We start from the raw sequence: 26,962 nt of genomic DNA on the forward strand, positions 1-26,962 counted from the left end.
CCATTAAGATGCAGACAAAGGGATTCATTTTCGTGTGACAGTTGGCAAGCTCCGGAGGTTGAAGTCCTTTATAGTACTATTTTTGCTTCAGTAAGATGCCTATTCATTTTTGAATGACTTCTAAGTAATGTCATAAAGAAACAAGTGTTTGTTAGCATCATCCGCTCAAAATACAGCCTCAAGCACGTAGATTGGCTTCTTAGCTATGTTCGGCTGAGTTAAAATTAATTATGCGAAAAAAAAACCTTGTAATGAACAACATTTCGGGTTTCATTTCTGTAGACAAATATTAATACGAAATATATTTCAGTGATGCTCTCTGGTCACTGAGCAGTGAAGGGTAACAGAGTGTGATCTCAGTGTGCACGGTAGTCAAGAATTACTAAATCGCTTAAAACTACCACAGAGCAAAACAGCCATACTTTGAGAGAATAACACTATTAACACGGGGGTGAACTGAGGCGTACTCTTGGACGAAAGACGAACAGAGCTTTCTTTCTACAAATACTTGACAAGCATCATTTGTTTTTCGTATAGACGAATGCAGACAATGACTCTACTTTTCCTTGATCAATGAAGTATAAAAATATCGCTTCATGTTGACCTTAAAAAACAGCACGCCCATTCTGTGTTGTGCGTCATGAATCGTGTAAAATTAGCGCCGATAAACAGGGCTAAATCTTAATAGGAACTGGAAATTTCCTAAACAAAATTTGCGAGCTTGCTGATTTGCGTACTTAGATGAAGTACTGGCAAAAAAACCCCAAAGAATTTTAGAAATGATGCAAACAGTATAACGAGTTATGCTACACTAGGCGTAATGCTAATAATAGTGAGAACTAATCCATTACGACTCAGACAAAGGGATTCGTTTTCAGATGACAGTTGGTTAGCTTCGGACGTTGAAGTTGTTTTTTGCGTTTTTTCTGCTTCAACAAGCTTGCCTATTCAATTCGGAATGACATCCAAGTAATGTCAGAAAGAAACAAGTGCGTGTTAGCACCATCAGCTCAAAAGAGAGGCACGTCGGTTGGCATCTTAGCCATGTTAGTTGTGTCAAAATTACTCTTTCAAAAGTCCTTAAGCATGAACAACATTTTGGGTTTAATTCTGCGGAGCTACGTAATTAGTATACTCAGGGAAACAGAAGCTTTTTGATCCTTGTGCAGTGGGGGGTGACAGTACGTGATCTTACAAAAATTTCAGACGCTTGTAAGGAAAAAAACACTCAACAAAACTTTTGTCTTTATCTCGCTTCAAGCGTTCTCCCACGGTGGAATTTACATGACAGACTCTTGTTTATGCAATTAAAATCCCTTTAAAAGGCTGTCCAATTTCTTTCTTGATCACAAGTTGCTCAGTAGTGTTCGAGCTACCTAGCAGAACTCAAGCAGCTACCATAATCTTGTGACAAGTTGTACAAAGTAGGTTGTATCCTTTATTCTGTACCTTACATTCTCTTTTTGCTCAAGAAAATAGCCGAAGCTGATTTTTCGATGGCCGGCAGGTAGTTTCTCAAACAGGTTGTTGCTTTGTTCGAAGAGTAGTGCACTTTTCTTTGGCGAAACTTTATCCAAGGCCTATGCGATACCTAATTTCTCAGTTAGACTCTCTGACTGGGTTCTTTTCGACGATAGCTGTTAGCTTGTCATTATATTTGTTCGCCTGGCTTATCCTTGAGTGAAAAGAAACATATTTTTAGGCTTTTGGGCATAGAGCTGAAGAAGAGGGAGGGGTGGGTGGATGACATCGTTCGTGCCTCGATCTTTTCTACCATCCAGATACTTGCACAAAGCTGGTCTGCACAAAGTCAAGCCTTAATCTTTTTAGCCGAATCCAATCGAATTTTGCAGTAGCCTTTTCTCGTAGCTGATATTTTGTGTCAATGATACAAATCTCCTCCAACCCTTCATACTGAATCTTCTTATCTTCTTTCAAGCATCCAAGACGGTAAAACGGAAACATCAATGAAGATCTCTGTAGTTTTAGCGTTTGCTTTTGCGGCTCTTTCTGTTTTTGAATGCTGTGTTTCAGGTACGAGTTTGATGATTTTTGAGGATATCGCATGGATTTCATGGAGAATTGAAGGGGGGTCAGTCATCGCTAACAGATTATAAAAGGGGGGGGCTACAGAAAAGGACTTTGAATAGATAAGGATTATCAGAATATTACAGAGCCTTAGGGAATCAGGTAAACGACCTGAATCCCCTCCCCCCCTCCCTAAATAATAGAATTCGTCATAAGTGTTAGAGCTCTGTTTGGGAATCTAGCTTTTGCAGAACACAATTTGCAACCTTATCAGCATGTCTCAGCTCAGTCTCACGACCCCACAAGTTGCATAGCTTCAATACTTATCGTGTTTAAATAAAGGTTTTTACTCTACTTTTTACATGGAATTTTTTCTTCTAAAACTCTCACTTATTTTTTAGCCGCACACTTCAAGTCTCGGGAGGATCCAAGAGATGCTGAATATAACAGACAATTTATGCGTAAGTTTCTTTAAAAATTCTTTTTCATTCGTAGTTGAATACATGTTCCTCATTTGATTCCAAAAGTCGCCTTTGGAATTAATTGCAGATCATCTGGCATCTCATAAATCGGATCGCTTGGTTAGAAAAGCTATAACCATGATATACACTCGTAAGTAACACTCCCTTACGATGCAAATACTCTCACCTCTCAGATAAAGTAATTGATGCGATGGAAGACGCTTCTAGCCTACCCACACAGAAAATGAATTAAGAAAGATGTTTTTCATCTTGTTACGGGCGTCAGACAAAGAAAAAATTCCATGTCCCTATGATGGATCGAACTCCAGACCTTCGGATTCATGCTCGCAGATGCTCGTATAGTTATATTCTGATTGCTCTTAAATACGAGTTTGAATACAGCGCACTTTGCAATTTTAATTTTGTTTCAAGTCTTTGATTAGCGTGGAGCAGAAATTATTAAAATTATCTATTTGCTCTTCAACTGGCTGCATTTGGGAAAATTATTTAAATCTTTTGTTTTTTGGTCGGGTACCAACACTCTTACGAGGAATTATTTTAGCTGCTTACTCGCCCATAAAGTTTTATTTTGCGATAGTTATTTCACTCGTTTAGCAAAAATCAATGAAGCATGATATGCATATAAAAGTAATAGTGCTCAGTTGAGAACAGCCTCTCGCCTCATATTGGTGACAAGACTTATCTTGTTAATTTTTAATTTGCTGAGAATTCACGAGTCTTCTAATAGAAAAACATTGTTTCTAATTATGTCTGCAAGTCTTGTATCATTGTGGAGCGAAGGTAATTGAATTGTTAATTTGTCTCTGGCTTGTGCAGATGGGGGGGGGGAGGGGGAGAGGGGAGACAATGGTGAGAGGTACTTTTGCCCTTCTGCTTCGCGACCTTCATTTTCTTCATTATATTGTTCCCCTCACCAGTTCAATAAAACGGATCAGAAACCTGGCTATAACCTGCAAGCTGTGGCAAAACGTATCATTCTCGAACATTATCTGACCTTGCATTTTTCGGGGGAGGGCGGGGAAAGGAAGATGAAGTAATTTGCTCAAGACATATCGATGAACAATATTATAGGACCATATAAATATATGTCATTCACCAGCTGGGAGGTCTGTACTGGGAAAAACTGTGCCCGCGGTCTTGGGTAGGCCAAAAGAACCCCAAGGATTTAGCGCTATAATTACGAGTTTAATTCTGGGAAAATCCTCGATAAACTTGACAATTTTTAGCGAATGGATGATATAGAAAACAGATGTTATTCAAATTAAAGGGAAAGCTTTAACCAAAACATTTTATTTGTGAAGGTAACCGAAAGGCTTCCGAACAAACTTTGAAACATTTTTGGATAAGTGACTGTCACCATGTGACACCTGTCAATTGAAGAGGAAAAAAGCGCATGTACGCTTTTAAATAAACAACAGTACTAGTATGACGAACACACACGACGATCTTCTCGTAAAAAAAAAAAAAAAACTCTCAGAGATCTTACGGAAAGTATTGTTTAATTCCAACGACGAATAATCTTCGAAAATTTACTTATATTCCGTTTTAAAATATCAAGGAAAGTCAAATTGTAAGCGAATACAAATGTGTGTTTTGGAGATGTCAGTCGGCATGTTTGTTTTCTGCAATGGTGTGTGTAAATCTTGTCTTTCGTGACCGCCGTCTTTACTAAAAAAAAACTCTACCCAGCTGGAAAATTGAGATATATTTGTGAAAAATTGCAACGAAGGTTGAGATGTTCTGCAAAGTGACTCAAGCGAAACGGATACTGCCCGCTGTGTGCGGGCCAGATAGGAGAATACCACTTGCTCGCGGAACCAATCACATCCCACGATTTTTAGAATACCTCCCGCTCACGAACTGAGAAAAAAAAATAAAGGTTGTCATTTATCGATATCTGAAAAAAATTCTTTTTCAACCATTTTTTCTCTGAGTTTCATGTATCGTTGAATCCCTATTTCACCTGTATGGCTACAGTCTCATCAGGATCCACGAAAAATACACTGAGAATGAAGGGTTCTGATAGGCTAGGCTTTACCCGTAAGAATAAAGGCTAATAGTTTCGAAAGAAACTGTTTGGGGCTGCGTCGGTGGGAGTAACGAAATAATTTGGATATATCAACAAAGTTGAAATGGTAAATTGGTCACAGTAACGATTACAAAAGCTGAAGTTTTGAGCGTTAGCCCTTCGTCGGAGCGAATGAGGCCGTAAGAGGCCATAATGCTTGTGGAATTCATCTAAATGCTTAGTTATTTCAGGAACAGTCCATACTACGTGGTTACAATCTAGGATTCGTTTCTATTATGCACTATCAGTTATCACTAGGCAGTCTGTTAGAGATGCTTGCAACGTCAAAGCTCAGGTTTTCAAGGAACTCAACAATTTCTCCGAAATACTGTCAAAAACATGGTACAGCCAAATACATCTCTGTTGAGAATTAATTATGTAGATAGAACTTGATCTCCAACGAAACTTGTAAGAACGTTTTGAAAGAAACTCATGGGACTTTATTTATTTCCTTCAGATTTCCCGCGTGAGCCAGAAAAAGATGACTACGGGGATGAAGAAGATGGAGTGATAGAAGACATAGAGGAACCATTTGGTAAGTCTACCGAAAGCCTGGGGCGATAGCGGGCGCGCATACGCTTATGGGATCCTCAAAGTTACAAAGCTGTAAACCAGAAGGCGGCCAAAAGATCGCATGAATGCGCACGTGCCACCCTAGATTCAGTGTCATTCCTAGAGCTCGAGAAGGTAACTAGTTGTGTATGGTAAGCACCCAGTGACATAGATCACAGGATAAATATATCTGAGCTGAGTTTTTCTGCGAGTTGTGCCGTAACTTTACGAACCCGCAGGGCGAGTCAAAATACAAATAACGAGTAAAATACTCAGCGCTAAGACACACCAAAACATCCAATAAGTTATTTATTATCCAATACGCCAAATTTTTATTTCAGTGCGAACGAACTTCGCGGATATTTATCTAGGGGGAGTGTGTGACAGAAGTATGCGAAGCGGAACGGAATTTTCGCGTTGTCGTGTTGCCATGTTTGTTTTCTTCGATAAAAGATGTTATTATCCAACTACACTCCGTAGAGCACAAATAACGCCTTAGACAAGTACAAATGTCACGCGGTATTTGTACTCCAGAGAACTGGTTAGACAGGTTTTCTCGCATCGTGCATGCGAAGAATTGGATTGAAGTTACGAAAAAAAAATTGCGGACAATTTGAATCATATTTCTGACCACTAATAGTCGGAATGGCTGACAAATACAGATCCAAGTTTATTAGATGAATCAAACAAAAGAAAACAGTTCGACAACCAGGAAATTTCTTCATTTATTGAACAAAATAGAATCAGGAACACGACAATGCGCCATTTATTTTTGTACCTTCAGTCCAAATCGTCGATTGCGCGAAGCGAGAAAACCTGTCTAACCGGTTCTCTAGAGTACAAGTACCGCGTGATATTTGTACTCTACGGAGTGTACGTTTGTGAATATATGAAATTCATATATTTGAACTAATAATAATAATAATAATTTAATATTTGTATTGCGCAAATTAACATGTCGATATGATCAAATGCGCATCACAACACTGTTCGGGGGACTTTGGCCAGACTGCATCAGCAGTTTACAAACAATCGAAGGAAACTTATTTGAAGATGCCCCCTCCCCCCAATTCCCAGTAAACAGGTCAGACCACATCACAGTAATCTCGTGAGTGGGTTCTTTAACGTCCCCTGCCCAACCAAATTATCTAATTAATAGATGCAGGAGACGGGACCTACGGTTTATTCGTCCTTACCCGAGAAGACTAGAATGTCTATCTATTTCTTATTAAAGAAAGGTAGCGCATTCTCCTTAGTTATTTCAAGACCTTGAGTGTTGGTCCGGCCGGGGCTCGAACGATCGACCTCGACCTCCCGCACAACAGTCCAGCGCTCTAACCAATTGAGCTAACCGGGAGGCGGAACTGAGGTTAAAGAACGAGTATGAGAACGATCTTCGCAGTAACGAACACTACTTAAGCAGTACTGAAAAGGAGGCCTGAAAAAAATTCAGGCCTGTACGGAATTCGAACCCATGACCTCTGCAATACCGGTGCAGTGCTCTACCGACTGAGCCAACAAGCCAACTTAACATGGAGAAACACTCAGCTGAAAGCTAGTTTACAGGTTTTCCACCAAACAACTAATTCAAAATGAAAATAACATTATTAAGAATCCCATCTGGCCAAAAGCAAACCAGTTGGCTATTTACAAGGATGACCGAGGATTTGAACTCGGAGCTACCGTGAAACAAATCCAGGTAGCGGTCAAGGCGGGACTCGAACCCAGGAGCGGCGGATTGCGAGTCCGACGCCCGCTGACCACTCGGCCACACTGTCTTTGCTTGTGGTTGGTCCGGCTGTTTGTTATCATTCTTTTTTTTAATTTCTAATCTTTTGGTTTGGTTTTCATTTAATTATTTTTCGTTTTCTTCTTAGACATACCCATAGGAGATTTCGAAAATTCAAGGGAATTTCCTAAGAAGAATTTCCAAATTTCTGACAAAGGTAAGCGGAGCAATGAGCCAGACATTTTGTAGACATTAGAGTAATCTCGCCAAAATTGCCTCTTGTGTTTTGAAATTAGTAACAACTAAAGAAACTTTGCCAGGTAATAGACATAAGTGTAAAAGTCGAGGGATTTAGGTTTTATTTAATTTTTGTGTGGCCAGAGTGTGTAGCCACATTATGGCACGATCTGATTAATTTATTTGTGCACGAGAGTCAAGCACCTGTCACATGGTCTATTGTCGGACTGAATACTAGTCTAAGTCAGCCATCTTGGTTATAAGCGTGGTCTTGAGTAATTTTTTTCTGGTGATCGTATCTCGAGTTTGGGCCCCTCACACAAACCAACACACCTAGATAATTCGGTTATATCAACTAAGTTGAAATTGTAAATTGGCCACCGTAACGAGTAAAAAAGGTGGCGTTTCGAGCGTTAGCCGCATTCGCTCTGACAAAGGGCTAACGCTCGAAACGTCACCTTTTTTACTCGTTACGGTGGCCAATTTACAATTTCAACTTAGTTGATATAACCAAATTATGTTGTTACCACCACCGACGCAGCACCACAGTTTCTTTAGAAACTTTCAGCCTTTATTCAACATACCTAGACCCGGCTTGTGTTATAACTGCAGCTTGTGCAAGAGCTTTTACGCTCTTAAAAGACAACATTCAACTGCTTGAATCTCCGGTACGGGTTGTGCTACATTGAAAAGAGTCATTAAACTTTCGCAAGCCAACGACTGTCGGTTGGATCTATTGGTGCGGGTTGCAACACTGAGTGTCTGAAAGCGTTTTAAAGTGTTTGAAAGTATCTGAAGCCTCCTGGAAGTACCATAAAGCGAAATAAGCAGTATATTAGTTGCATTCTCCTTGCACTGTTGAGAATTCATGGAGGCATATTTCAGAACGACAAAATTAAGTATAGGAATCTCGATATTGAACAATACCGGTCAAGGATTGGCACTCATGACAATTTCGTGAAAACAAAGGATATCTTATCACGCTTTAAGGATCATTTTTGGAGTTTAATGCTTTTGATGTTCTATTTAAATGTATTTTACTTGCCGGTATTGAAACAAGTCGTTGGACAACACAAAATGTGGAATGATGTGATGTTTTGGTTTTCACAAATCATTTTCTACAAAGCCTATATTCCATAGCTTATAAGAGCCTAGCAGTTTAATGTTACAACTGAAATGTGATTAGTACTATGTTTTCCAAGTAATGTCCAGAATTATTCAGACCTTCACATTTCATGACTTTTTGTAAGCTTGGCAGTCTTCTAGACACTCTTCATAATGGTTCAGATAAACATTGATATTTAAACTTGGTAGCAATTAGTATTAGGCCTTTATTTGGTAGACTACAACTCCTTTACAGTTACTGGTTTGGTTGTGGTTAATTCATCACAATATTGATATACATGAAAATTACACTCTTGATTGGCTGAAATCAGCTAGGTGCCTTTTTCATGTATCACCAGTGCAAAACTCGATTACCAATGTAAACTAGGCTCAGCAACAATAGATTACACTAGAAACTAATCAGATTTACACGAAGTTGGTTGTGCTGATTAATACACACGGTAGCTGACCAAAATAAACAAAAGCTTGGATATTTTTATGTACTGATGACCACTAACAAAATTGCAAGGTTTCAGCTGAAAGACAAATTTTGATAGTATGTTAAGTTGACCATTTACGTGATGATGTTAAGTACACCTATTCATTTCATGTCTCCACATAGCTAAAATCTGAGAAACACACTGGCATGAAATTACAATTTCAATAATAAGAAAACTTGAAAAATTCTATTACTTTTAATCATATGATACCATCATTGATTTCATTTGCCTGTACATTGAACTCTGTTAGGTTTAAGTTATGTCTCTGATTACTGGCTTCTATTGTAGATTACATCATTTCCCTAATTTTCCGGCCCTTTTCTGCAAAGTTTTGTTCTCGTGTTCTGGTACACAAAATGCCAAAAATATTCATATGAAATGCTTCCCTAGACTTAATTTTACCTCACTTTCCTAGGCAAAGACAATTAACCCACATACTTCAGAACTCAATTCTGCTTTGTTGCGTAAAAAAAATCATAACTGAATCTATCAGGCCTTATGGGAGATGATGCTGATGTTTTTTTAAGTTCCTAAAATCCTCAAGTTAAATATACATGTGCCATCTTTGTTGTCAAAATGAGACCTCCATAACAAAGTTTGGCCATTAACCCTCAACTTAAAAAATGAACGTTTCAGGACTATTGTAAGCCAGTTATCTTGTTTTATTGATAAACAAGAACAACATTAAAAACTATCTAACCGTAATGAGATATTGGCACTTCTAAAAGAAACTCAATAAAACTCCAGACACCAAAAAGAAGCTCAATTTCGTAAGCGACACACGTACGCATTGCGGACCTTAATATTTTTATTATTATTTTTTTAAAGCGATTCTCTTCTTATCTGTTACCAGAGGATTGGTTCCAACACAATCTCAAAAAAAAAGCTCACGGACAATTTTTTAATGAAATGGTCCTCCTTTCAGACATTCTGTACGCAAACTACTAAGTAGGGAAATAACACGAAATGGCGAATACGCATTCTTTTACCATTAAGATTAGGTGTGTTTTTATCCCCGTTTCAAACTTTTGATATTTGGGCGTTGTGATCTGTTTTTCTCTCCTTGTCAAGTCGAAGGGAATAGCTTAAGGCTTTAACCATGAACTGTTGATTCGAAATACCCAAATCACCTCTATCAGTGCTCTGCTGCTACTATAATTTTTATTGTGGGGAAAAGACCGAGTAACACTGGAGAATATTATTGTCATCAGCTCTCATTAAACTCGTTCATGGGTGATTAGGGCACAGTAGAATGACTACTACAGCTAGAACAAGTGGCAAGTCTCTGCATGCTGTACTATTGATTGAGTTTTTTTATACCTTTCATTTATATCTCCCTCTTACCCATTAGAGTTTCAAAATGGTCACTAATATCAGGCAACAGTGTTTGGTAGAGAGGGGGGAGTGTGTGGGGGGATTTTTAAGTAACGTAGTAGAATTAATTACAATATTTCTTTTTTACAGTCAAACCTGTTGTAAGCGATCACCCACGGGGAATGTAGGGGTGACCACTTAATACAGGTTGTTCGCTTATTACCAGTTATAAGGAACGATGTAAAACGCCATGTTTTGCCTTAATTGAACAATTAATTTACATAAAAACGCTCAAAAATACTACTAATAATGATTTTTGGAGATAAACATGGATTAAATTGTACTTGAAAGATTATTTTCAGTTTTATTTGAGTGGTTGCGTTTCAAATAACCATTGGAGATAGGTGGAAAACAATACAAACAGGCCGTTGGGACTTTGTAAAGGATGACCACAACCGCTTTATGGGGCTGACCGCTAAAAAGTTCAAATTACAGCAATAAAGAGGAACAACTCGGGACTTTAACAATCGACGGCTTAATACAGGGTGACTGCTTAATAAGTTGCTGCTTACTCCAGGTTCCACTGTATTATGTCGAGTGCAGGGTTGTCGACCCCTTAGTAAGGGGAGGCGTGTAATAATTTTTGCCCCTTTTGTAAGTATTGGATTTTCCAATGGGAGCGTAGCTGGTAAATTGTCCCCCCCCCCCCCCCCACCATCATATTGTAGTTAGAAGTATATTTGTTATAACCTTTCTGATACCTGACTGTCTATGAATTCTATTTCTTTATTGAAGATCCTCATACATGATAAAATTTTTCCTCAGACAAAACTAAAGACGTCTCCGAGAACTCCAGAGTGTTTTCCCAAATAGATTCCAAGACTTCTGGAAAAAGTGAGTAAATTCCTGAACAGAAAATCTACTTGACAATGAGTAGCTTCCCATCTTAGCTTTCTCAGGGTTATTTCAGTTACTTACAGCAATGAAAGATGTCTTCTAACTAGACATGGTTGGGGGAGACGGAGGCCATGGTTGTGCAAGCAAACTAAGCGTTGACTTTGTCCTTCACTCCAAAGTTTCGAAAAAGACTCTACGTGCAATAGATTTCAACAATGTGGACATCAGTTGGCGGTTCAGTTTTCCCAACTTAGCAGTACTCAACCGATCAAGCTGAAAAAGTAGCCGCGTTTTAAGCCGGGTTAAAAATGCTTGAAATGGTTCATCAACCAAGTCACTCGAGAATAGTTCGCTCTAAGAAGGACAACAAACTAAAGTGAAAGTGCATGATCTCAGTAGGATGCGACTTTAGATTGACAACAAGTCATGTATCTAGTTCTTAAACTTCCAAATTGTTGACCTGCCTCTTTTCCACGCACTCCCACTCCACATCCGTCCAAAGTGGAATATAAAGTGGGAGATATGAGTCGATATACCCCTATTACTGACCGAATATTCCCTGAGGCACAACTAATAGTTACAGCTTCCTGCCACCAATTTAATATTCCAAAGCTAACTCTCTTATTTCAATTCATTCTTTCTATTTAGACGGGCAGAACGAGGTACGAGACAAGGCAGGGAACCTTCACGAGACTGGGGAAGACCGGTATGTGGATTGGGAAGGCACAATATCAGAAATGAGGAAACTCTCAACTGAGAATACGGAAACTCTCAACTGTGAATACGGAAATCCAACGTGTGAATGCCATGAAAATAAAAGTGTATGTATTTTCAACCTCGAGATCGACGAAATTCGAACCTTCACCAGCTATCAAAAGTTATCAGTGGATGAACCTACAGGAATAGCGATGCGAGGATCCCAAGGAGTAATTTATTATTTTGAAGACGATGGGTCACTTACACCGCTCCAGGATAACAGAACATGTTCAATACAGAAGAGCACCAATTGCACTCATCCTCAGTTTGTAGATGGCAAAACGTACCGCATGGCAATAGCCGTCAATGGACAAATTCCTGGACCTACCTTAATAGTTCATGAAGGTCAAAGGGTCATTATTCATGTTCATAACAATCTCACCACTGAAGGTGTTTCAATTCACTGGCATGGGATGCATCAGAAAGGAACACCTTGGATGGATGGTGTAGGGCAAGTCACTCAATGTCAAATAGGACCTTCATCGAGCTTTTCATACAATTACACCGCTCGACCTTCTGGAACGTTTTGGTACCACTCTCACAGTGGTGCTCAAAGAACAGATGGCTTCTATGGTGCACTTATAGTCAAAGAAAATAAAACAAGGTTGGAGGAAATCCAAACTGAACTAAATATTACTTTTAAAGACTATCCACATCAACACACCTTAACGCTTTTAGACTGGCAACATGAGGCATCCCTGGACCTGTTCACACAGACCCAGGCAGCCTTGGGATTTTATCCAGACAAGCCCCATGGCGAAGTACCTACTCGAGCAGATCAAAAGTATAGTGGTACACGTAGTTTTGACAATGGAGGGGCTGGGCCTATGCCGTATTTTTCTGGAATCATAAATGGCAAAGGCAGACATGATGACGTTAAATACAATAAAACAAGACTGAGTATATTCACTGTTAAGTCCGGAGAGACATATCGCTTTCGGCTTATTGGAGCCCAAGGGCTTTATTCTTACAGCTTCTCCATTGATGGCCATAAACTGACTGTGGTCAACACTGACGGCTACTGGACTAAACCCGTAAAAGATGTTGATTACATCATGATCCATCCTGGAGAGAGATATGACTTTTTACTCAGTGCAAATGACGAACTAAATCTTACAGACTACTGGATGCGTGCAGAGACTATGGAAATTAATCAAACTAGGAGTGGGCCACCTTACCAGTCATTAGGACATGTGGCAGAGGCTATTTTGCACTACGAACAGGATGACAACGGTTGGGATCCGGATGATAATGTACCTTCGAGTGAATATGAAAAAATAAAAAACAGATCTCGTCGCAGAGAGTGCACCCAGGAGAATAAATGCAGAGCTGTGAACTGCCCTTTTAAGAACTTTCATGATTCATATAACATTAGTTGTACTAATGTACACGACCTGCGTTTACTCGAACCCACTCCACCTGAGGAGCTTCCAGATGCAAACCCCACCAAAGGATGCACAAATTGCAGCCATTTCGTCAACTTTCATTTTGAAGGCCAATCCGATACTAGTTCAGTGAATGGGCGCAATTTTATTCTTCCCTCCTTTCCACCTCAAACCCAATATGACGATTTTAAAACATATGACACAATCTGCAACCGTACGGCTGACTGCAATCCATCAACACTCGAGTGCTCATGTGTCCATGTGATCGGCATTCCCTATAACAAAACTATTCAAATGGTGTTCTCATCAATTGGTGCTACCCCCAGTGCTCATCCAATTCATCTCCACGGCCATACGTTTCATGTTGTTGCCGTTGGATATCCAGAGTATAACGACACCACTGGTTTTGTTCAAACCCCAAATAGTGATATATTCTGCGATGATATCGGCTGTACTAAAGAAGGGTGTGTGAACAGCAGTTGCACCAGACCAAGATGGAAGATAGAGAAAACGTTTCCAATTTCTAACCACACGATCAGAAAAGACACAGTTATGGTCCCTGCAGGAGGCTACGTTGTCATCAATTTTCTTTCTGATAATCCAGGCCAGTGGTTTCTTCACTGTCACAAGGAATTGCACCAACTTGAGGGAATGGCACTGATTGTAAATGAGGCTTTGGATGAGCAACGCAAATGGCACCCACCTGACGGCATGAACAAGTGTGGAGACTTTATACTACCTAAACTAAGGTAGATCTTAACATTCTCAGAAACTATTAGTCTCAACAAAACTACCACTTGAAAACGATTTTGCAACAATGCATGTGCTAAGATCCAGAAGTAAGTATTTTGGACTGGAGTGAGTCAAATCGAATACCCGGTAACAAAAAGGAAGTATTTTTTAATCCTTATGTCTGGTTCACACGTGTGATGCAAACGCAAACGCAAACGCAAGCGCAAATGCAAATGCAAGGATCTAAATGTGTGGACTACCCCAACGCAACTGTAAATACAAAGGCAAGCGTCAAGGAATAAAAGAATGCAAATGAAAATGCAAGCGTCAACGTAAGTAATGACAAATTTTCATTTTCTTTTTAACTTGCAGTTGCGTTTGCTTTCGCTTCCCACAATTGTGAACCGAGGCAAAGCAAACGCAAATGCAAAGGTAGGGTGAGAAAAACTAAGTTCTATCTTTTCCATGCCAACACAGCACGAAAAAAAATATGCAGAGAACGTGTGGAAATTTCCTGTAGTTTTCGAAAAACGTTTAGATTATATCAGACTTGAGTGAGAAATTTCAAACACTTAATATCTTGTGCTTAGTATTATTGGTATCCCCAGGCTACCTTTTCAGTAATTTAGCCTTTTTGACGCGTATTCGGTTACCTACAGGATTTTTTTGTGGATCTTTCAATATCCAGAACTGAGCATTTTAGACTAGAGTGGGTCAAATCAAATTCTCGGTAAAAAGAGGGTAGTTGTGTTATTTTTCTTTTTCACCCTCTGCCCCGTCCGGCGCCGCTTGCGCAATCTCAAAGCAGTCGTATTTAGGGCCGGACGGGTTGATGTAAGCCGGTTCGGAGGAAGCCGTCCGGCCCGAATGTATTATTTTGTACGGCGACATCAGTTTTTTGTTCGCAGCTGTTACAAAAAACCACGGACGGCAGTGAAGAAAAAAGAGAAAATAAGTCATCTTTTTTAATGAACTGTGAGTTTCTTGTTGTGACTAAATTTTTTTACCGCAGAATCTTTCTAATACTTTTCCCGCGCATGCCAGTCTGTTACGTTCTATTTTTAAAACAAACTTTTCAAATTTCGTTCATAACGCATGCACCTCGCTACGCTCGGTCCGAACGTCACTACTTAGAGTCCTCCCTCTCAGTCTATATGTATATGGTATCTTTAACAAATGGTAAACACCACAGCGTACACTATTGAGTTATGGATGCACTTGGGAGGTTGCTAAGCACGAAAGAAGCGTAAGAGTCGCTCGAGGCGATAGCCGAGAGCGACTCTAGCTTCTTGAGTGCTTAGCAAACCTCCCAAGTGCATCCATAACTCAATAGTGTACGCTGTGGTGTTTACCATTTGTTTTATAACATAACATTAACATATTGTAGCTAAAGAGTTCCCTTTTATTCAACAAATCTTACGTGACCAGAAAAAAACAAGCGCGCGCGGAAAAATAGTCTTTGCATTTGCTCACGTCAGCAGCGTACACCCATGGGCAAATGGGGGACGCTAAATTGACCAATCAGAGCGCGCGCTTTACTTTGGTTATGTTATAATAAGGCTTTGCCTAATTGTCTCATCGCCCTTTAAATCACCAACTCAGTTTTTGGTGCATTTTGAGATCAAAACTAAGCATTTTAGGCAAGCGTGGAACTAGTGTGTGACTTGTATTAAACTAGACTAGTGTGCGACATTATTTGTCATCAGTGTTTTTTGTATATATGAACCTAGCTGAGTTATTTCATCATATTTTATGAGTATTTAATCACCTACTTGATCTCTTGTGGATCTTTAAAGATCCAAAGTTAAGTATCTTTAACCCGTGTGAGGCAACTGATTTGAGTAACCAGTAACCCATTAGTAGATTTTGTTCGCAACCTTAAGCTTTCCTGTGGTGTTCTATCTCCTCTTTAGAATCACAATTACTATTATAGCAGGCTCATAAGCTTTTAAGCTTTTGTTAATTAACATCGTATACACCGAATGCAAATATGGCATCCAATTTGAATTGAATTGAATTTGAATTGCGTCCAATTTGAATTCTGGACTCACTAGCCTCGTCTTCACGTGGAAATACAAAAGGATTATCACATGTGTAAGTGGCTAGTCAGTCCAGAACAATGGCAACTCAAATTGAACGCCATATTTGCATTCGGTGTATAGATCGAAGAAAATTTCACTTAGAAGCGATAGACTCAGAGACACTCTGGCACTTCATCGGTTAACAAGTTTTTATATCAATTTCTCTAAGTTTTTAACAATAGAATAACTTTTATAGAGAGTCATATGGTCATATGCAGTGTGTGACGAACTAGGGAAATATTTAATTATTATTGAATTAATAAATTTGTTTGATTGATTGGTTTGACTTAATCATTTTTGTATATTTGGGGCGATGTAAGAAACAGAAGCTCAGAATTAGCCCCACCCCTCCCCACCTTTCCTTTATCATTGTTGGGAAGTCAAGTGGAATATGTAATTGACAAGGTTGAAAGCTACTACTATAAATTTGTTGCTTAATGGATTGATTCCAACGTTAAACCATTGTTCTTCTGTTCGGAGCGATGGAGGAAACGCAAACTCACTGACACCCCATCTGTCCTTACCACCGAATAGAGGAGGAAAGCTAGATTTGAAGTTTATGTTTGCCTATTTTTAAAGCAAATGAAAGGTTTAAAATAAATTCAGGGCATGCCAGTGCGAATGAAACCACAACCACGTATTCTCCTTGAGGACAATTAGAAAGCTTGTACTCAAAATCCTAATTTTTTTGTTTCCTCTGTTCTCTCTGAGTTCTCAAATGACATCATGCACATAAGCTCTTTGAAAATACTACTCTCTCTCCGTTTGGAGAAGTAAATCATCCCCACTTCTCCCCCTTTCTACGATAACTCATCAACCTTAACGTTGTCAAAAAAGACGAAAAGAATCAAAGTTATTTCACCATCGACCAAAAATCGATCTGTTCACGTTCCCGTACAGATAATAGAGAGATTTAGCACCGCGTTTACGTGAAACGGCAAACGTCAACTTCCCTTTTCACATCTCAGGTAAAATAGCGTGAAGCTTGCTGCTTTAGCTTCGTGTGAGCTCCCGTCATAACGAATTTGAAGGCGCCCTCGTATGCCTTAAAAAGAATAGTTTTGGTGACCTTTGTGAAAACAGACCTTTTGCCCTCACAAATAAACGAGGATTGGAAAGGGGGGGGGGGGTGTCGTGCACGCTTCACCGGAATTAAAATCGATAATTCACGGTTTACGGGAATTAAAACAGACTTTTCACGAATCACGCACAATTCAGCGTTTACTTTAATTTTTCACCCATGTACTACACAACTGACGTGTCGACCATTTTGAATTATTGCATGGACATTACATAATTGTTTTTCTCGCTCCATAATACTAAATCTACACTAATTCACAAGTGTATGCCTTAGTCTACACAAACAAAACTGGTTACACTTCATTACATGCAATTCTTTGGTGTGGTGCGTACGTGCAAGAACCATATCTTTGTCAGTATTGTCAAAGGTAATAATTGCCGTTGTGCAAGTCCAATTTGAGATTATCTTTTATTTAATAGAAAGAAATATAAAGTTAATGATTATCTAGGTATGAAAGACTTGCTGCGTGACATTGATGCAATGTCTTTAATTATCGAAAGATGACGAACCTTGAAGGACCATTCCTCGGTTACTGAACATGGGTCTTTCTTCATCCCACTGCGCCTGGGTATTTATTGCAAAATTTGAATAGCAAACATAACGACTCACAACTACCCTGCATACCTTTGATAGTCCAGTAACACATTCATAAGGTCGTCAAAAACAGGACAAAATAAATGAGCAAATGCAGCTTTTCACGAGAAAGAATCTCCATTCAGAGAGACATTTGTAGATCCGATCGATGTCTATTCGGCCACAGGCAGCCCAAGCTCACTACTAGAAAAGCGGACGTGACTCTTACAGTGTTGCGCAACGTTTTATATTGATAAAGGTTTGTATGGGATGTTATCGGTTTGCTTTAAAGGAGAGAAAAAATGTCTTGTTTTGATGATAAAATGGATTTACCTTATTGCCTTGTTGTTTTCAGTCTTTGTTGATTATCATCGTCTCAGGCCATTTTGAAGCGTTTTTGGCGAGTTAGCGCTATTTTGGTGTTCAACTGCTTTTTTTAGAGTATAAAAAGTTACGAAACACTGTAAGAATCACGTCTAGAAATACGCCAAGATTAGCTTAGCTACCCGCGTGCATGTTACTGTACTTTTATCTCAAAACACAATAAAATGTATGTATGTATGTATGTATGTATCAGTTTCTACGTTGAGTTTTCTTTATCTTTAGCACTGGCATAAAAGAACTTGATAACTTAAAATCCTATCGTTACACCTTTTCCATGGCCATTAACTTCTTCTCTGTGAGAAAAAAAGGAAATAGAATCTTCCTTACCCTGTAAATGCGAAACAGATTACCCTTATTTGTAATCAGCAAAGCGCGACCGGCAAACATAAGAAAATGGTGGGAAAACAAGGTCACGTGGCCACTCACGGAGTTTATGTTTCACGCTAAAGCGGTGCTAAATCTCTCTGTAAGATTATCATAATTTCGTTTGAATACAAACACAGGTTTTTCCTCCTTAGAACACCCATGTTTTCCAATTTAACGGCGAAAACGTCGTATAAGATTTATTTTTCAATATATGATATGCCATTCAGTTTTATTTTTTGATTTGTAACAATTTCTCAGTTCCCTAACTTACCCGTTGGTTGGATCGCATTCTCTTACAGGCGGCCTAAGCTCTCTTTGAGAACCACACAAGGAACACAATTTGCATATCGATTTATAAGGATTTGTAAGGGATTTTCTACAAGATATCCATAGAAATAGTTAAAAGTGAAAATATTAAATAAAAATGGCTTACCTTATTCCATACGCGTGTTGTTTGCTCCTGGTGTCGTTATTTTACTGATTTCACTTCATTTAAGCGGTTTTTTTTTAATCCTGGTTCTCTACCACATAAAGAGAAGACAAGGCCGAACACTTCTGTCCGGACAGCCTCCCGAACGAAGTAAAAAATCCCAAGCTAAAATGTACCCACGGCCACAAATCTACCGCAGAATTCAAGGGCAAAGGTTGACCTTTCATTTCGATTCTCTAGCCACTCAATCTCAGCCCTGCGATCGACGCCAGGCGGCTCTTCGTGTCCTCAGTGAAACGCTAAAACATGGTAGACATCCACGTCATTTTAAACACGACACAACGACCGTTGAAATCGGCTTGGTAACCTCGTCATGTTGGCAACCAAGACTCGCGGGGTACTAGACTTCAACTTGTCAACAAAACTTCTTGTAAAACCCGGGGTCCCCTCAGGTCTAGTACCCCCGCGAGTCGGACAGAAGTGTTCGGTCTTGTCTTCTCTTTACGTGGCAGAGAACCAGGATTAAAAAAAACCCGCTTAAATAAAGTGAAATCGGTAAAATAACGACACCAGGAGAAAACAACACACGTATGGAATAAGGTAAGCCATTTTTATGTAATATTTTCACTTTTAACTATCTCTATAGATATCTTGTAGAAAATCCCATACAAATCCTTATAATCGATATGCAAATTGTGTTCCTTGTGTGGTTCTCAAAGAGAGCTTGGGCCGCCTGTGGTTCTCTTTGGTTTCGATCAAAATGGCTAATTTGCGATATTCGCAAAGCTCTATATGGCGCGTCATAAAGAGTGCGCAAAATTCTTATTCCATAATTTACTTATTATGTGTAAGTGCTTACACGCCGTAATAGATTAGACTCTAGATAAGGTTCCATATAGGAGAAAATAGCTTTCAACCGCATGTACCTCGCCATTCACAAACTTCAATGCTGGAGGCAAAGTATTTTGAAAAATTTGTAACTCGGTGAAAACTATATTTAGTGCAATCATTTGACCGTTAACGTAATGGTAAAAGGTCGATCTTAGATGCATGAAATAAGAATACGGCTTTACAAGCGTTCGACTTTTGTAGCTAAATTATGGAGGTCGGGGGGGATTGGGTGCTTTTGAGGTCACCTTTAAGAATATCTCGTAAAAGAATCAGACTGGTTCAAAATAAACGTGATATCTGTTCATGGGATATAAGTATCGACTTTCACAGAAGAAAAAAATCATGGAAATTGGTGAAGGTCCGAAATTTGCCTTGTCCGTTCTTAGGAGGACAGCCTCTTAACCTCTAAGTATGACTTCCCCGTCTAGGATTTGAATTCTGCATCTTCAGAGATTACTCTGTACAGTATTTCGAAACAAAACTTAAAAAAAGCGAATTGCTGGAAGCAAGCTTTCAGTTATTTATTCATGAATTCGTGGTAATCCGAAGATTAGGTAAATAGCATAATTCTTCTCTGAATGTGTCCCCTTTCTCGAGAGGAAAAAATATATTCATTCCCTGAGACACTTTTAATGTATTAAGGTCATCAGGAAAGTCCAGCTGTATTCTGCCTATCGACGTCTGCTTAAAAAAAATTAAATAAAGTCAAGCTCGAGTGGCAAGGAATGTTTGCATTGAGTCAACCCGGTTAGAGTCTGCAAGATGATACTGGATTTCTGCATTTTATCTTTTTACTTATATTCTTAGTTTCTAACTTCCTGTTACGTTTATGAACAACAAAACATTGCATCGCTTTTGAAGGTGAAGAAAATATATTTTCTTTGAAAGGTAAAGCTTTTCTTTTTTTCTTTATTGTATTATATTCTTATTAGTTATAAGTGGAGGTCGAATTGACAGTGGAAGAACAACAAAGTTAATCATAATTACACAAACATTGAACAGATGTTCATTAGATTTCTTAAGTCCAAATTGTTTTGCTCTCACCTAACAGTCACTTTCATATTTCCAACTAATAGATTCAAATTGTTGGGATATGTCCTGACTATTTATGTTACGGCAAGAAGCTCGAATTTTCGTATCAAGAGAAAGTGACATAAACCTCAAGCGCAATCATTTGTAAAGGAATCATCTCCTGTATCAAGAGGAGAAAAATGACTTATTCTCTCTTAAAAAGTAAAAAAATTTTATTCATAAATGGTCATCTGCAAAAGTCCAGCTACCGATGGAAGCGTACACCAAAATTGTTTGGGTGGTTTCGAGTTCACAAATGGTAAATTATATCATGGCGTCAATGGTCATTCGCAAAGAACACGTTTGTTGCTGAAATTCATTTGCTTTCATGATTTCACCGCTTTTGTGGTAACTTTTGGAAACGTTTGACAGCTTATAAGAAATAAAGATTGAGGGTTTGATATCCATTATCCTAGTCTACGATCCCGTACAACGTTTTATTCATTTTCAGTATTTTTTCCATTACCGCCTCATAAGATAATCACATTAGGGACCTTAAGTAGTCAGGAAGGAAAAAAAAAGGAACACTTTGATAAGAAAATAAATGAAATGAAATTTTTGTCACGTCCTTGTTGTCGTCGCCGTCGTGGTTGCTTCAGATTGTATTCTGCCAATTAACGTATTCTGCCAATTAACGTCTGCCGAGAAGATTTCGTGTAAATTGTCATTTTCATTTTTAAGCGACAAAATAAAAATGAAAGTCAAGCTCGAGTACAAGGAATGCTCGAGTCATTCACTCAAGTTTGAATCTCCGAGATAATACTTTTCTAATAACTTCATGTTTGCTTAATAATGATAGCTGTTGAACGTTGAAAAAAAGAATGAATGAAATGATACATCCCTTCCAAAGGTGTACCTTTCAAAAGAGAACAAAATATATTTCCTCTGAGAAGGTGAGAAAGGTTTTTTTTTTTACTATTTTTTTTTTTTTCATTATTCTTATAAGTCGTGAGGGAAATTCGAACCCGCAGCGGAAGACCAAAGTACTCTACGTTGGCAAAGTTTCACAGCCTTGTTCTAAATTGACACTCACCTGCCGTATTCACTCATTCACAATTATAATAATAATAATAATAATAATAATAATAATAATAATTAAAAGGCTAAGTTCTGTTACCTAAGTTTACCATCAAGCAGCGGCTCAAACTGTCAAGCAACAATATACAAGCCACAGGAAAAGAATTTAGGTATATTTGTTGCCAGGGAGATTTTTTTCTCCCTTCGTACGTGAGTCCTCCTTTGTTTTTTAATTACTCGCTCGCTGTTTAACCATAGCTGATGTGCGTCAACCGATGAGTTATGGTAATGGTGGGAGAGTACAGTCCAATTCGGTCTGTAAATATACAAGTGACAACAAAATCGGACAACCGCACAACAAAGAACACTCCAAATATTTTAAAGTGAATTACCTCTGGAAAGGTAAGGATAGTTCTGTTAACGGTTTTATGGAGGATGAATTTAAATTGAGATGTTCAGTTCATAGTGTACATTAGGCAAGAAAACAATCAAACAAGCGAAAGGGGAAAAATACATTTATTCCCGGTTAGTGACACACAAATGTGATTAAGACAGCTAAAATAAAATTAGGCAAGGCTGCTGAAGATTGAAAAATGGGACGGCGAAGGTAGCTCGATATATTTTTCATAAGCTAAGTTTTTTTTTAACGAAACAGTACACTACTGCGTGTGAAGAAATTCGCCTTACTTTCCCAAGATTCTGTAAAATTGCCTTAATATTTTTCATTGTTTTAAACAGGAAAAATGCTGCAGGAAATGGAATGTTTCATACTCTTCGCTCTCTTTACCACTCCGGATTGTGTTTCTGTAAATAACCATTGTGGAGCAAATAGCATGGGAGGTATGGCTACTAAGAATTTACGTTGTTAAGGGTATGTCAAAGTCAGCCCTCCATCCGGTTATCCCGTGTGCGATGAGAAATCACCTCCCAGAGTCTATCTACCACAGAAACGGAATGTTAAAAACAGAAGAAGAAAGGAATAATTGTTGGTTGCCTTGGGTACCACACCCGATTAAGGATCATAATATTTCGACGGCATTTACCTATTTAGCATTTTTTAGTATGACTTTCCCCTAGACTAAATTATTTATCTTCTACACTGTAATTGTTTGATATCAGCCCCCACCTATCGTGAGTGATAGAGCATTAGCTTCGACTATTTCTCGTAAAGGAAAAAAGGTCCGAAGAAATAAACTTTTGTGAAAAGGTAAATGACTGACTAGAAAAGGCTTTCAAGTTGAAGGCGAATTGACTGAATGACTCAGTTGCCTCCTTTAAATATGGAAAAGCTTGCCACCCGTTCTGCCTTTGAAGAACGAAGGACATAGCCTGCAGATTATATTTTTCATTGGCTTCTTTATTCCTTCTTCCTCCTTCAGATGATTGTCGAGTGATTGAATTCAAAGAAGGAACAAAAAACAAGATCTTAAAAAATTACGTTATTAGGACAGACCAAGTGCAAGACAAGGATATCTGTGAGTTGAGATGCTATCTTGAACCACACTGCGTGTCTTACAACTACGGTCCGCGGGGAGGTGGGACATTCACATGCGAGCTGAATAACATGACTCACTTACAAGTCTTCGATTTCTTCGAAGACAAAAACGGATTTTTATACACAGAGATTCTTGTAAGTACCTGACATCATTCAGTTTTAAATATAAGAATAAGAAGACTCTGATAAAAAATTTTATTTATTTATTCCTTCCTTCATTCATTAATTGATTATTTTTTAGTGATTTGTTCTATACATCGGTCCATTTCATTCTTACCTTTTCAGAATCCTTGTGAGAGCAATCCGTGTGCTAATCACGCCACATGTCAAGCGGGATTTGGTGACCATGGGTACCGCTGCCTATGTCCTGCTGGATATCAAGGAGTTCAGTGCGAAACAGGTGATAAAGAAAATTTCTCACGATAAAATGATGAGCTCAGATAACAGGCAAAATTATTTTGACTTAAAAGATGGGTAGAACGAGAGAGAGCAAGCAGGCAAAGGAGCGAACATGAAAGAAGAAAAATTGATAAGGCCACTTTTATAGATTTGGACGAAATATCTCATAAAGGAGGGTTCTTAACCTATGATTGCTTTCTTCATAAATTTTGTGTAAGTGTTGATGAATGCACATCGGGAAAATACAATTGTTCCGTAGAGCACAGATGTGTCAATAATTTGGGAGTAAGTGCTCATGTAAACCTGGATTTAACGGCGATGGAAAAACTTGCCAAGGTGAGAATTTTAAACAATGAAAGAGACCGTAACGACGAAAGAAAAACAGGCACAAACATGTAGACCAACAACAATGGTTTTGACAGTGGTCTTACATATCGAAAAAAAAGATCCGTACATGTATTATCTGGTCAGCTGCCAGAGATTGTTAAAAAAACGTCGATGAAAAAACTCTGTTATTGATAAGGAGTTAAATGCTTTTCATCAAACATGCACGTAAAGCTCGTTTTGCTCTCTTCCAGATATCGACGAATGCAATGGTGATAACTTGCCTTGTGACGTAAAGAGAGGTATCTAATACCGCAGTTCAAATAATATGAACTTCATATATTTCATTGTATCTGATTTATCCCTTTCACGGGTTTATTACGAATCAACTTAACGGCCTGCTCCCAGTTGGCTTGTTAGCTCAATTGGTAGAGCGCTGCACTAGTATCGCAGAGGTCAGTGGTTCGAGTCCCGTACAGGCCTGATTTTTTTCAGGTCTGATTTTCGTTATTGCTTAAATAGCGCTTTCTACTGCGAGGATCGTGCATCATACGTAAATACTAGAACTTATTTAGGTAACGTACGTACCCTCAGGTCATAGTTTACCTTACCTCACCTTTCCTTCCCTAGTCATGCCTTCCCTTTCTCGTTATAGTGAAAGGGGCGTTCATCTGGTCAAAAGAAATGCAATTAGGACACCTTTCACGCCCATTGATATTTGTCAAAAAGTCCCTTCCGGAGAAAATGGAACGTTCTGTTTTAATTGTTATAGGAAAGTTTTTCAATTTTAAGAGGACTTTTTTTTATCTTACCCCCTAACACAATTTTTAAAACCTACCAATTTTCTTACCAGACAACTGGAAAAAGATTAACATCAGTCCTGTCTGTTTTGGGACAAAACATGACGACTACGGATCCTTTGAAATCCGGGAAGCTGGTAAAATCTTCACATTTAAACTTGTACACACAAGTGGCTCCGTGACATGCAGCTACAGAAACTTTAATGGAACAAAGTGGGGATGCTCAATTCCATTTTACGGTAACGATAACTTAATGACGGTGATAACTTACAGCAACAAAAGTGTTCTTCCACTTGCTGAGTTCGTGAAAAGCAACAAACAGTATCTTTACCAACTCAGCGATACTGATGTGAACTCTCCCACGCTTGTGTTCAACCTGCTCCCCACCCCACTGGTCGTATCGGTCGGACAGCAGTTCCAAGTATGGTATGGACAAGACTTGGCTGATTTTAGCGAGGAGAATAATGCTGGCAAGACATGCACAGACGTTCATGCTTTGTACCCTTCAAATTGATTTTATTCTGAGATTAAATCTAGATTTATCAAACTCCGAAAAACGAGATGGACATTATAAATGTTCCTCATATATCACCGGGGTGTAAGAAAGACACTAAGTAAATTAGACGTGAGATAACTAAACTTGAAACTGCATCGGTTAAGGGTCTTTTATGGTTTGTCGAAAAGTATTTGAAATCTCAAAGTTATTGATTATACCATAATATTTCTGGTGTCTACGGATTTCCTATTTTAGTTAGATAACTAGCTTTGGCAGAGACCTGAGGGCGATCGACCTCGTAGTACAACCCTTTAACATTGACTCACAAAAATATCTCGTATCTTGCTGATCCATTTATAAAGCATGATTAGATTGAAGAGTGAAGTACGATATACAGATCATTAAAATGTAGTGCTTTTATTTCTTAAATGCTGTGGTAAACATTCAATATAGTATATCTCTCACTATTATTTGTAGTAAATGGTCAATTCAAACAAAGATACGCGCATATACCAAAATGTTGAATATAATAGTCTTTTAAGTTCTCCTGAGCATGCTTGAAACGGTGTCAAAAAGTGACTTTGTTGAGAATATACCGAAAAGTTTTCAAAACTTGCTCACCATCGGCTCAGACAATAACATCACACATCATCTCACTGGGAAGCCTTAGTAGGGGACGAACAGACTGTCAGTAGGCGTCTGATTAACAACTATTTACCTCAGTCTCGGTGGTTAATGGTGGCTATTTACCGAGCCGTGAAGCGGCGAGGTAAATATCCACCGCTAACCACCGACACTGAGGTGAATAGTTGTTTTAGTATAGACTAAAACAGTGTGGTAATATACACCACCGTCGTTAATTTGAGTGATTTCTTCGCTTGTTACGGATGCAAACCGGGTCGCCTCCGAGTTGCTCGGAGGTAAATAGCAAAGGATATTCGGAGTTTGACTAGCCAATCAGAGCGCGCCTTCAACGCTATCCATTATTTTAGTATATACTAAAATATTTTATTTACTTCAGCTAAGTGAGTGACCTGAAAGATTATTTATAAGCTAAATATTATGCACGAAATCATTTAAATGCCAGATCACTTTCACAGAATCAACCAATAAAATCACGAGAAACGATGACTCCAACACAATGGAAATATACCAGTCAGTGCTCAGGAACAAAGCAATCGAAGGTGATGGATGATTTAAATGGAATTCTAGAAGTATAAAATGTTTAATATATCAGGCAATTATAAATCCTAAGTAGACCAAGGAGCCAGACGTTTTTGTTTGTCGTAATGCCGTCCTCCATAGGCTAAGTTACGTTGTTCACCGAACCAGAAAGTACAATTTAGCATTTTTCTAGCCTGTTCGGTAAATTCTAGTGGTCTAATAACGTTCAGTTCAGTAGAACAGCATGCATTTAATTGCCAAGAAGGAGATTTAAAGATATCTATGTAGTCATATTACCAATATGCATAACGTGAGTTAACCTTTGTAAATAATTATATAATAATTCGATATGTAATAGAAATTACCAGAGTCAATATTGGGTAGATACTCCATTTTTTTTTCTGACATTATCCTTCATTGAACAGATAATAATGTTGATCTAGTTGATGAATTTTAATGACCTAACATCAAAAAACACTTGTTGGCTTGAATCATCTGGGTAGAGAGTGTGCTGTAATTGAACGTAGTTTTACTAGAATTAAGAAACCTTCTTCCCCATGTAAAAAACCCCAACAAAACAAAGAACCGACCACACGTTTCAATTCT

The 26,962-nt window shown here is 38.6% G+C and overlaps 2 protein-coding genes and 1 non-coding gene across 5 annotated transcripts; 2 read left to right on the top strand and 1 right to left on the bottom strand.

Annotated features, from left to right (window-relative positions):
- Window positions 1-1,296: 1,296 nt before the first annotated feature.
- On the top strand, window positions 1,297-16,142 carry LOC148730392 (uncharacterized). 3 transcript variants are annotated; one of them, XM_088761210.1, is made up of 7 exons: window positions 1,297-1,424; window positions 1,940-2,034; window positions 2,430-2,489; window positions 5,036-5,113; window positions 7,008-7,076; window positions 10,840-10,908; window positions 11,560-16,142. In XM_088761210.1, the coding sequence occupies exons 2-7, from the start codon at window positions 1,968-1,970 to the stop codon at window positions 13,803-13,805; spliced, it is 2,589 nt and encodes an 862-aa protein (XP_088617336.1). In that variant the 5' UTR covers window positions 1,297-1,424; window positions 1,940-1,967; the 3' UTR covers window positions 13,806-16,142. The 3 variants fall into 3 exon arrangements, with proteins under 3 accessions (XP_088617336.1, XP_088617338.1, XP_088617337.1); XM_088761212.1 differs by lacking the exon at window positions 7,008-7,076; XM_088761211.1 differs by lacking the exon at window positions 1,297-1,424 and having other exon boundaries at window positions 1,495-2,034.
- On the bottom strand, window positions 6,582-6,654 carry Trnat-ggu (transfer RNA threonine (anticodon GGU)). The gene has a single exon. It is a non-coding gene; the product is annotated as a tRNA-Thr (tRNA).
- Window positions 16,143-21,953: 5,811 nt separating the features above from the next.
- Window positions 21,954-26,953, top strand: LOC148730394 (uncharacterized). The gene is made up of 6 exons (XM_088761786.1): window positions 21,954-22,080; window positions 22,417-22,518; window positions 23,058-23,308; window positions 23,459-23,573; window positions 24,151-24,198; window positions 24,750-26,953. Exons 1-6 carry the CDS (start codon window positions 21,954-21,956, stop codon window positions 25,208-25,210), a joined length of 1,104 nt encoding a protein of 367 aa, XP_088617912.1. The 3' UTR covers window positions 25,211-26,953.
- Window positions 26,954-26,962: the final 9 nt, after the last annotated feature.

The sequence above is a fragment of the Stylophora pistillata genome, chromosome 5, assembly GCF_964205215.1.
Source record: "Stylophora pistillata chromosome 5, jaStyPist1.2, whole genome shotgun sequence".
NCBI classification, from domain to species: domain Eukaryota; kingdom Metazoa; phylum Cnidaria; class Anthozoa; order Scleractinia; family Pocilloporidae; genus Stylophora; species Stylophora pistillata.

Excerpts from the sequence above, each read along its gene's own strand:
- LOC148730392 (XM_088761210.1), top strand. The coding sequence starts at position 1,968 with ATGAAGATCTCTGTAGTTTTAGCGTTTGCTTTTGCGGCTCTTTCTGTT. Across the intron at positions 7,077-10,839 it reads TTTCCAAATTTCTGACAAAG|ACAAAACTAAAGACGTCTCC; the intron begins GTAAGCGGAGCA and ends ATTTTTCCTCAG. Across the intron at positions 10,909-11,559 it reads TTCCAAGACTTCTGGAAAAA|ACGGGCAGAACGAGGTACGA; the intron begins GTGAGTAAATTC and ends CTTTCTATTTAG.
- LOC148730394 (XM_088761786.1), top strand. The coding sequence starts at position 21,954 with ATGAGTTATGGTAATGGTGGGAGAGTACAGTCCAATTCGGTCTGTAAA. Across the intron at positions 22,519-23,057 it reads TGGAGCAAATAGCATGGGAG|ATGATTGTCGAGTGATTGAA; the intron begins GTATGGCTACTA and ends TTCCTCCTTCAG. Across the intron at positions 23,309-23,458 it reads TTTTATACACAGAGATTCTT|AATCCTTGTGAGAGCAATCC; the intron begins GTAAGTACCTGA and ends TTACCTTTTCAG.